At 45.8% G+C, this 11,674-nt stretch overlaps 1 protein-coding gene across 2 annotated transcripts in view; it reads right to left on the minus strand.

The window, feature by feature from the left end:
• Nucleotides 1-1,332: 1,332 nt before the first annotated feature.
• TP73 (tumor protein p73) overlaps nucleotides 1,333-11,674 on the minus strand; it is an 88,969-nt gene continuing 78,627 nt past the window's right edge. For both annotated transcript variants that reach the window (XM_018576886.1, XM_018576893.1), the window contains 3 exons: nucleotides 10,190-10,322; nucleotides 7,066-7,159; nucleotides 1,333-1,765 (listed from right to left, as the gene is read on the minus strand). In XM_018576886.1, the coding sequence (XP_018432388.1) occupies nucleotides 1,445-1,765; nucleotides 7,066-7,159; nucleotides 10,190-10,322 (548 nt within the window). In that variant the 3' untranslated portion in view covers nucleotides 1,333-1,444. The remainder of the gene's footprint in view (nucleotides 1,766-7,065; nucleotides 7,160-10,189; nucleotides 10,323-11,674) is intronic.

Raw genomic sequence — 11,674 nt, forward strand, 5'->3', positions numbered from 1 at the left:
CCTCTGCGTTACCCCCCATGTGCAGGCTCCTCTGCGTTACCCCCCATGTGCAGGCTCCTCTGCGTTACCCCCCATGTGCAGGCTCCTCTGCGTTACCCCCCATGTGCAGGCTCCTCTGCGTTACCCCCCATGTGCAGGCTCCTCTGCGTTACCCCCCATGTGCAGGCTCCTCTGCGTTACCCCCCATGTGCAGGCTCCTCTGCGTTACCCCCCATGTGCAGGCTCCTCTGCGTTACCCCCCATGTGCAGGCTCCTCTGCGTTACCCCCCATGTGCAGGCTCCTCTGCGTTACCCCCCATGTGCAGGCTCCTCTGCGTTACCCCCCATGTGCAGGCTCCTCTGCGTTACCCCCCATGTGCAGGCTCCTCTGCGTTACCCCCCATGTGCAGGCCCCTCATATAGGGTAAGGTAAGTCACCCGCTGTAGTATCATCCACAATTCACGTGTTCATTTTACATTTGGGATTATATTTAAAATGTAACAAAACCAATTGATTTCTTTCAAACTATTTACAAGCGACACAAATACAAGACAACAACGCACTGCTCTCCCAAGTCATACAAAAGTATTAAATATGAAGAGACTGAGGGACCGTTTTCTTAGATACACGGAAGGAAAAAAAACCGTTAAATACATCCACATGTGAAATAGACAACTTGACGAATCCAGTCTCTCCTTTCCTCTTTGTGGCCCATTGGCCCAACTCCCCCCCAGGCCAGAGACATCCAGCGAGAGATCGGGAATATTTTATATTACAGATAAATAAAAACAACATTATTATTATTCCATTTCGGATTGAAGAATGACATAGAAGAGCGGGCTCAGTCAAAACTTAATGATGGATTTTTGTGCCCCTAAAACGCAGCGGAGATGACTGAGGTTTCTTTCATATTTGCTTTGTATAGACGCCATTCTTGGTGCAGTTCTGTAGATCCAAATCACGTTCTCTTTACAAATCATTACCGTCACAAGCACAACTAATGGACATGGATCAAATACTTTTATGGCAGTTCAGCGCACTTCCAGAACCATTTCATTTCTCAGGTTTTTGTCCCGTCAAAGTGTACCAAGCGATGGCTGACGTAGGGACAGATGTACCTATGTGTCAGGCGGGCAGATCCCCCAACCCACATGGGAGTGTTAGCCGCAGTTTAATTTAGATTATGGGGTCCGGTCTGCACTGCCCACTCGTTTTGGGCTGGCTGTGTGGTGGCAGCTCCAGAAAAATGTCAGGTAACAACTGACTGGGTGCTCAGATGTTCCTTGCATACCGCCCCTTGGTGAAAACCACCTAGCTGTGCGCAGGCATCCGCCGCTACTACCGGACCGCTAGTTTTGGCTTATTGTTTCAGATATGGCTGGCTGCAGTTCGGCCATTTTGGTTTTGGATTCACCGGCAAGGGCAATATTTTTGGTTGGCTTGGCTTTCCACGAGTAGAGTGTTTTAGTTGATGTCAGAATCGGCATATTCTTCTTTGATGGAGTGTTTGCGTGTCTTGCAGTCGGGTAAATCGAAACCAAAGTCTGCCCACTCATCAGCGCCGTTCCGGTTGGGAATGGTGATGGTGTGACGCACCCGGAAATGTACGGCCTCCATGACGCGCTGGCGCTGAAGCTCTCCGGAGCTGCCGATAGAAATGGTGGAGGCGTTACTGCTGGAGCGGATTAGCTGTTGGGCGCCATAGTCGTGACCTTTGTTCAGCTCTTGGATTCCCCTCCAGATGACGGCTTTGTAGTGTTCTGGGATCTTCAGTGCTCCTAGATCCTGTCATGTAGAGGAGAGAAGGAGGAGCTCAGATCAGCAACTGCAATATTATTCCAACGCTTCAACGTCATTTAACCATTGATTCCTATACGGCAACCATTTCTAAATCTGATGACCAATCAACTATTCCCCACTGCAACAGCTTTTCTAAACGAGTCCCTTCATGTAATGTCTCCGCAGTATCATTGTGTGTTTTATCGCAGCAAATGTTAGAGTGACCCGCAGCGGTATTCACTTTGACTGGTGCCGCGCTTCACTTGCTTTGCACTACTACAACAGGAGTGGGCAGTACACCACAACACACATGCATTAAAAAAAGGGGTCTGTGTATTGCCCCGTGGTAAAGTGTACGCCCGTAATGTGGTGTCTTGCAGTGCACGTGTGGTAATGAGGCACTTATGCTGCAAATGTGTTATGGTTCCTATTACTGCCCCTACATGGGAGCCGAGCAGTGTAGGACTCTCCTGTGCTTCTCGGCGCCATCTAGTGGCAGTAATGAGCTGTGAACGTCACTTGCATAGATATACATTGTGTAAATGCATTATAAGTCGGCCCCATAGTGTAAACGGACCCGAAAGTGAATATAAAGACCATTTTTTTCAGTTTTGGACACTGTAGGGAAGGGTCAGATTCCCTGTCAGGTTTTACGGCCGTGTCCTCTCTGGGAAGAGTCACCACCTCTATTTTTGTCCTGGCGATCACTGGTCACTGAGACAGGAAGTGAGGGACAATATTAAAGTGACACTAAACTCAGGAGTTAAATCTTACAAATACATTCAAGTCCCTTTAACTATTAAATGGACAAATAGAGATGTGTCAACAGAGAAGGAGGGGAGGGGAAGTCCTTTAACTGGAACACCTGTTCCGGTGACAACTGTCTAAGATGGGAATGCCATTTATGTTGGTGGAATAATCTTACATTTCCTGTTGGCTCTCCCAAACACAGGAAATGAAAGGACATCTCCCTAATGGGACACAGACAGCAAAAAAAAACCTAAAAATCATCTCTTATCTATGTTCTTATCGTATCTGTATGTCATATTGGTGAATATCGATATGTCATGGTTTTCCTATAAATCAGAAATTATCTAATAACACTTTCCTTTTAAAATATCTACTAATCATTTATCCATATGTCTGTTTGTGTCTCTTAAAGCTGAACTCTGGGCACAATGTTCCCTTATACATATTCCTCAATGGCCACAGGGGATATAAATCTACTTTGTGTGCACCAAAATGTCTTTGCAGATCTAAAAGTAGCCGTGACATCATCACTGGGCTGTACATAGCCGATGCAGAGAGCAGAGCTGTGGGAGGAACCCAACAGGCTCCACCTACTACAGGCTTCCTACAGGAGGGGGCGGAGACCAGACCAGTCACCCTGCACAAGGAGGGAGTGCAGCAGTCTGTAGTACAGGAAGTTCCAAGTGTCGCACCGGATTACTGCACAGAGCCGGAGGAAATACACAAAGCTCACCGAGATTCCAGAAGAACACACATGACTCTTGTATGTAGGCTTATCCCAGAGTCCAACTCTAATATTCATGCAGCACTCACACTGCGCACCGCCACATATCTATCACTGTCTGTCTCTGATGGTCTGTTTAATATCTCTTTGCAGGAAGACCGTTACTTATTATCAGTCTCTCTCTCTATGGTAATGCTTTATTACACTGTAACCTAGATCAGGTCCTATGTCTCCTCCTCTATTCTAACACTTCCCCATGTTCCTATATCTGTGCAGTCTCTTGCCCATACACACCAAATCACTAGCGGAAGATACAAGCATGCTGGGACTAGGCGCCATGACATGTTAGCTCATGAAAATACATGACACAGGTTATCAGGACAGAATGGCTTGTGCTTCATGATTAGCAGTTTTCACTCAAGTATTTGCCAAAACAATGTAAAGATCACAACCTAGAACTGCAATACTATCAAATGTTCCTATGACGGCCTCTGTGTGCCTCTAATTCCATGTTTAGGCCTATGGCAGGGCGCACAGTCCAATCACAATTCAGCACTTGTCTATCTAACATTTAGAACAAATAGAGAACGTCTCCCTGTTTGAAAAGATCGGACCCAGCGGGCTCCTGGTAATGCCGCCATGTTTGTTTTATAGGCAATGAAGATGGAAGACGAATGAGATTGGGAGAAGAGCTACAAGACAGAATCATGTGTAAGGGATGCCTTGGAGGGCACACGGCTCTAACGCTGACACTGACCAATCATGGGAGGGGAAGAATTATAGCCGTTGGTCTATGTTTGGGTCTAAAATACAGAAGCATCACATGAAAACCCAAAGCATGTGATAAGGAACTTCGCTGAGGCCAGAGGAAGCCTGGAAATGTTACAATGACACCAATAAAAACTGAGAGACTTGTGGATTCTGCTATTGCTGGGGCTCTGGGGCATACATCGTGATCCCGCCACTCTCCTTGAACAGGACTTTACTGGCTGCATGCTTGTTCAGGGTCAGTGTCTCACTAGGTAGTAAAACCAGGATCAGGTTGACAGTCCCACAGAGTTTATAAATCAAGTCTTCAACTACTACCATTGTTCCTTTAGAAATTGCTAATCTTCTGGCTGGATGCTGATGAACGGGAAAATGAAAGAATTCAGAAGCTCTGAATGACTCGGGGTTAGCATGGCAGCCAGGCAGTTAGTATTTGTAAAAAGAAGAGTCCCTCCATGTTTTTTTTTTTTTTATGACTGGTTCCTGTTAGAGAGACTCAGTCACCTTGTTCATGCCGGGCAAAGTAAGGCCCCTTTCAGACCAGCCGTCCGATCAGGTCCTCCTGTCAGTTTTTCAGGTGGACTCAAACGGATGCCCAATGTAAGTCTGTGGCCAGCTGGATCTATATGGACGGGTGTCTGTTTACATACGGTTATCCCCCGCTCCAGCCAGACCCAGAAGGACCAATAGAACAGTGTTCTAGGATATATATATATTTATATTTGCATAAGCAACCTCAGAACTCCAGCTGCTGTAGAACTACAAATCTGGTGAGGCATTGGAAGAGTTTGAAAGCCATGACTCCCAGAGGAAGATGCATTATGGGATTTGTAGATTCACTGCAGCTGGAGTGCTGAGCTTGCCCACCCCTGGTAATGGCATTTCTAATGTAGTGCCCCCATCAACCCATCAGGTGTTTGTTGACTACAGACAGATCAGGTTATAAATATTCTTGGTGGGCTGGTCAATGGGTTGTAAATCTTTGGCAGCTCATTTCATGGCTGAGTGGCCATTTTGGGATTTTCGGTCCTGCTAGGGAGCTATGAATGGGGAGATGAGATGACCTCTGGCACTGCCAAGTTGGGCTATACTCACTGCAAAACCCGAAACCACATTTCTCCCCTACAGGATTATTCAATAAGGCAAGACACAGTAACACATTCAAGTATAATTAGTTTCCCTGAAGGTGAGATATTAAAATGTCTTTTTCTTTCTTCATCCCTAGCACAAAGTCTTCCCTCCTGGCTGCAGATACAGACCCCGGCTCTCTGTGTAGGAGCCTGACACGTCCCCGGCTCTCTGTGTAGGAGTCTGACACGTCCCCGGCTCTCTGTGTAGGAGTCTGACACGTCCCCGGCTCTCTGTGTAGGAGTCTGACACGTCCCCGGCTCTCTGTGTAGGAGTCTGACACGTCCCCGACTCTCTGTGTAGGAGTCTGGCACGTCCCCGGCTCTCTGTAGTGTGTGCATTGGAGTCCTGTGACCTCACAGAGAATCGTGGCCTTTATCCGCAGCCAACCCTTAGGGTGCTGGGTGATGAACCCCCTCAGGGTGTTAGAGGATTATTAAACTGAAAACAATGACAACATTTAAAACGTTTTACAGCGCTCCCAACATTTCTATTTAGTTTTAAAGGACATCTAAACCCCAAAAACAAATTGTTAATATATTGCAGCTTACTAGTCCTTAGATGTGAGGGCTGCATTCGTTTTCGGACTTTGGGTTCAGATAAGCTTTAAAACGAAACTACAATTGGGCGTTAAAGTAGAACTGAAGCCAACACTCTTTTTAGTTTGGGATAGAGTAGGGAGGAATTAGAGCCCCTGTATGTTTTTTTTTTTTTGTTATTGCTGTCTGTTTCCTCGTTAAGGAGATCCACCGTCTCCATTTGTCCCAGTGCCTGTTATCACAGAGTCGGAGGGAAAGAAAATCCCAAATTTTGAGTTGTCGGCAGAACAGGATTGGAAGGGAAGTCTTCCAATAGGGACATTGGTTCTGCTGACAACAGGGATTTCCACTTTGTTCCTGTTGTGGCTACAGAACAGGAAGCTAAATCTCCCCAATGGGACAGAGATGGTGAAGAAGAAAAAAATCAACAGGGGTTATAGACCTCCCTTCCTCTATCCGAAATGAAGAAAAACAGTTTTAAATTAGAACTATGGGGTCAGTGCCTTTCCCCCATAGTTCTCCTAAGGGTAACGGGAGGACACAAACTAGCGTCCTCCTGTCACCCAAAGCTCAGTATATAGGGAGCTGCAGCTCGCGTTATACTAAGACCGCCGCAGCCGGGACAGATCCCGACATTACTGTCAAGATCCACCCAGGTGTGTGAGTGACAGCTGGCTCTGCCTATCTAGAGGCCGAGCCAGCTGTACCCGCTCCCTCCCCCGTCCGTTCCTCCAGTCAGCGCTGGAGGATTGGACAGGGGAATCCCTGCAGGGAGCAGTGAGTGACAGTCACGGCTCTCTGCAGCGAGATGATCGAGAAGTAATCGAGCGCCGGTATGTGTTCGCTCACTTCCCGATCTATTGAGCCGACCTGTGACAGTCTCATTGTCACCGGTCGGTTAGAACTATGAGGCTGAGTGACTTTCACTCGCCTCATAGTTCTCCTTTAACTTTAGCTTTACTTGGGCGATCCGTGACTTGGGCAATCGTACACAAAACCGCACGGTCACGGAATCATGCTGGCGGTGCTATTATTTTCTAATGGCATCCCAGTCGCACCAGGCAGATCGCACGGATTCCATTTGTGCGCATGATTGTGGTTGGATCTTTTTTCCAGCGATTGCCGTGGATGTAACCCCATTGAAGTCAATGAGGCCACCGCACCCGGGATCGCAGAAGTCTGCACCAACCCTTACACTAAAATCAAGATGCAGTGGATTACTTCACTGTCAATATTGTCACTATGTGTATTGCTTCATTGAACAATCTCAGTGTATTTAGACTTCAAGAAAGAAAGCTGCTTTCTGATTGGTTGCTGTGGGCCACGGCCCACCTCTGCATGCCGCCCTACAATGATCTGTCTGCAGCCTTATCATTCAATGGTCTCCAAGCATTTACCTCCATAGTTAGGTTCTGCAGGTGGTAAATATTCTGTAACCCTTGTGATGTGAAATATTCGATGCAGTTTGGACACCCCAGTCCTGTCAAAAAACTGCAGAAACAAAAAATGTGGAAAACAAAAGCAGGATTAACTCAAACACACCACAGGCTCTCATGTTATCTTCGACTTAACAACAGGACATGATCTGAATGGGGGTGATGTCACCCGAGAGCTTTTACAGTCAAGTCATTCTCAGAAAATCATCTCAGAGTTTGCTCAGCGAGCTGAATGTGCAAGTCCATGGGGAGGGCCGGAACCCTCTTTGGAGGACTGTAGCAGATATTTGTGACCCTGAATAGCTCTCGAGTCATATCACCCTCAGGGTTTAACTATGCATAAGATTTATTTCACTACGCAGCATGAGATTCCCCCGTTCCAAAATACACAATCCAAAGCGAAAGACGGGCTGTGCTCTGAGAAAATTCAAATGCTGGTAACTTTATTCATTTGGCCAATATGAACAGAGATTTCCCACCTGGCATCTCCTCCTCTAATGCATTTCACCCACAAGGCTGGGCCACTTAATCTTGGAGATGAGGATGAGCAGGTAAGGCAGTATAATATATATATATTATTATATATATATATACAGTATGTGTATACACACACACACACACTGTATGTGTATATATAAATAATCTTAATTATCTCATGCTTTACCTGTTCCTCTGGCCCTCTACAGTTAAACCAAGCCATGTGGGCGAAATGCATTGGGGAGAAGGGGATGCCAGGTGGGGACACTCTGTTCTTATTGTCCGAATGAATAAAGTTGCCAGCTGTGGTTTCTTTTTTTTTCGAGGGCAGTCAGTCTTCTTTGGATTTGTGCAGCCTCTGGGACATAGGACGCGCCCCTGCTGGTGTTCAGCACCCACTTTTTCCATGAGGGTGACCCAATTTAGGGCTTGGGAGCAGCGTACCCCATACTTCTCTCAAACTTTTGTAAAGGAAAAAAAAAAAAAAAATCTTGGAAATGCTACACCAGGAGCTGGGCTCAGGCTGGTCAGTGATGGAGCAATTGAGCCCTGGAGACTCCAACTGGACAAGTAAAAAGAAAGTACCTCCTAGCAACTACATCACTGATCTCATCTAAGCTGAAATGGTTCCCTTGCTTCTATTTATCTGAGCTGCCCTGAGGATGGTTGTTTGCGCTATCAATTTTGGCTAGATGTGTTAAATAGCCCGCATTCTTGTTATATGTCTGGGGGGCCCCAATGTTAAGATGGTCACACCTATATTTTTGCACATCTAACCCCCCCTAAGTCTTTGCCATGATGGGGGAAGTGAAATGCATGTGTGAGATTGTCCGGAGATAACACACCCAGGAAATTGTAGTCTCCGAGTCAGACACTAATCAATGGCAATGTATTCCTTTTGAAGGGTAACTCTTAAGCAGTCATCACTCCCAGCCATACTTTCATTCTGCTGCTAGTGTGGCCCTTGTTATACAGAGGTAATGGGCATCCATTCACCCAATTTCTTGACACTGACAACTCCCACTTTGCCACAGTATCAGACTCTGCAGACCCCCCCACCCACATGGCTGCCTAACCCCTAAAAGGCTGACCTCTGGATGGCAAAAGTACAGATAGGACCGAACAAATATTTTCAAATTTGCATTTTAATTTAAACTTTTCTGATCAAAATGTAAATGAAGATTTCACACACTGACATTGGTCTTTCACTGCTGCGGCCTGACCACCATGGCGCAGAGATTTGAAAGAACCAAAATGTGCCTGTCTATAAAAAGGTCAGTTGACGGTATCCATGGATTCGAGCACTGCGTTTTCAAGAACCACCATGGCATGAACATATTGTCCTGGGTGAGCCTTCCCTTGGGGTAACTATAGCGAGTGGCAACTACTATCCATCAGTTCCCTTTGATTGGCTCAGGGGTGCCAGTACAAGTTGTCAGTGGCCAGTTGTCACCTGATCTGTCACTAAACCGATGAGGTGATGATGATCTATGGACACCAGAAAGCCACATGCAGTACTATTCCCTAATAATCTTTTGGTCAGTGAATTCTCAGACAGTCTTGTTCATAGAGGAATATAAAACTGAAAAACTGCTTGTGTTTCCTGATTTTCCATTCCATGCTGCACTGGATACTCCAAAGAATCTAGTTGCTATTCCTAACAAAGACTGTCACTCCCACACACAACTACACTCGCTTCTCATCATATTAGCACTGCTCCTGGTTGTGTGACAATTTCCAAACTAAGCAAAGTAACATCCAGCATACCAGGACTTCTACCTGCAAAGAACTGCCTAATCCAGTCCCGCAAGGCACTCGTTCCTCACCCACAACTAAACATGGTTAAAAATGATCAGAACACTGTGTATAGTCCTGAATGAACTCCTGTGTGTGTGTGTGTGTGTGTGTGTGGCTTTAAGATGGACGGCTTTGTATGGTCTGACTGTAGGACAAGTAAGGCCGATTCAATCAAACAGAAGTAGAGCTGCTGCCTAAAGCAACCAAAAGTCTTATCTGGGATGTGGAATCAGGTAGGGTCCAATTCTATCTGGGGACACTTTCTGTGCTCTGGCCGTGTTGGTCTACATAACCTACCAGTACGTTTTAGGGTTGTGGGAGGCAAATTAGCATCTGACCCGAAAGTATCCACATTTCTAATGCAGGGATTAGTACTTTGGAGGCATGGAAATCACAAAATGCAGCACGTTGCTGAAAACCCTTCAGCTGTGGCTTTATGAAGTTGCAACTTCCTGTCCCCATGCTTGTTGTAAATATATTTCATGCCGTAGTGGCCTGTACTGTTGCCTTATTAGTCTCCTGGTATGAAAGTGGCTTTGTCTATGACAACCAGACACACTTTGCCTTTTATTTAGAAGAGTCTGGTTGCTACAGCTAAACAGAGTCCCCAGACACCTTCCTACAACAAGGCCTGCTGAGCCGAATGTGACCTAGTTATTCATGTTATTCCTATGCTGGGATGTCAGTACTGATCATGGAGTTAGCGTGTTACTCTAGTTAGAACACACAGTTATAAAACAATGCTTCTGGATTAGGTGGCATGCAGGGGCACAGGTCTCACAGAGCAGTGATCAGGGTGCAGCGAGCATACCTGACTAGGCTGGGATCTGCGTTGTACGGCGGTGGAGGAGTACAATGTGATCCGGAAACCATGGACTGTGATGAATGCGCTCCATTCATGTCTCCATTTGATTGCATGGAGTGGTTGTTCACCATCCCCGAGCCTGAAGGTGATAAAAAAAAAAAGAAGAAGGACATTCATTATAGAGGCAGGCACATAATAGTTCAAGCTTAACTGGAAAATGCTTTAGCTTGTGTCAACCATTATCTTTCTCAGGTACCCCCCATAAAGTGAAATCTATTTCCTGGGGATTATTATATTTTGCTGAATCTCAGCAGTAGCTGAATAAGGCTCGGAGGGTGGAAATGATTGTGCATTAAAGTGCATAGGTGCAAGTGGGGCCTTAGAGTGTAACTGCACCTTTGGTGAACCTACACTTGCATTGCACAGTCCCCCGGCTAGTCATTTCATATTCTTTTTCTATATATTTCATATGACAGAATTCATAAATACAACATAATGACCTAAACATGAGATATTATAGATGACAGAACAATGCACCTTGAATGATTTAAGAGGAAAAATAGTCACGTAGGGCATAATAGTACCGAGAAAAGTGAAGCCAGGCTGGTTGCAGGATGCATAAAAACAAATAGATATTGGTTATGGGCCATTAGGATATAAGACATAGATAAGTACTGTGTTGTTGGTACTTGGGTAACTGAAAGTGCAAAAGGCCATGAACAAGTACAATAAGATAGACCACAGAGTATGATGGCTGTAACCATGGGTTAGTTATTTCCTCTGTCAGAATACAGGTAAGAAAAAAGATAGAGGGGAAAGGAGGAGAGAGAGAGAGAGAGAGAGAGAGAGAAGAAGAGAGAGAGAGAGAGAGAGAGAGAGAGAGAGAGAGAGAGGAGGAGAGGGAAAGAGAGAGAGAGAGAGAGAGACTAGTGGAGATGGAATGCATCCAAGCAGTAACTCTTCATTCAGTTCTATGATAAGTTTGTGCGTCTGTCAATAGGAGAGGCATAGAGGGAATATTCCATTAGAGACATCTAAGAAAAGCTTTCCCTTCACCTTGGAGAGATTTCTTCTCACTTCCTGCTGTGTGGAAAGTGAAAGTGAAGGAAAATTCAGAGTTAGGACTTACCGGTAACTCTATTTCCATTAGTCTTCCAGGACAGCATCACGAGATGGAATCTCCTCCCCCACACACAGGAAACACGTCACTTAATCTGCTTAAAAGACCCTCCTCTCCTCCACTCCCTCAGTCATCACGAGAACCGAAGGCAAGCTGGAAAAAGACAAGGCACAAGCAGGCAATACCACTACATCACATTAACACTACAAGCATCAATGGGCGGGCAGTTGCTGTCCTGGAAGACTAATGGAAATAGAGTTACCGGTAAGTCCTAACTCTGAATTTCCCATAACGTCTTCCAGGACAGCATCACGAGAGGATAACCAAGAACTTACCAATTAGGGCGGGACCACAGCTTGTAGTACCTTCCT

This window comes from Nanorana parkeri, unplaced genomic scaffold, assembly GCF_000935625.1.
Source record: "Nanorana parkeri isolate BGI_ZX_2015 unplaced genomic scaffold, ASM93562v1 scaffold5, whole genome shotgun sequence".
NCBI lineage: Eukaryota > Metazoa > Chordata > Amphibia > Anura > Dicroglossidae > Nanorana > Nanorana parkeri.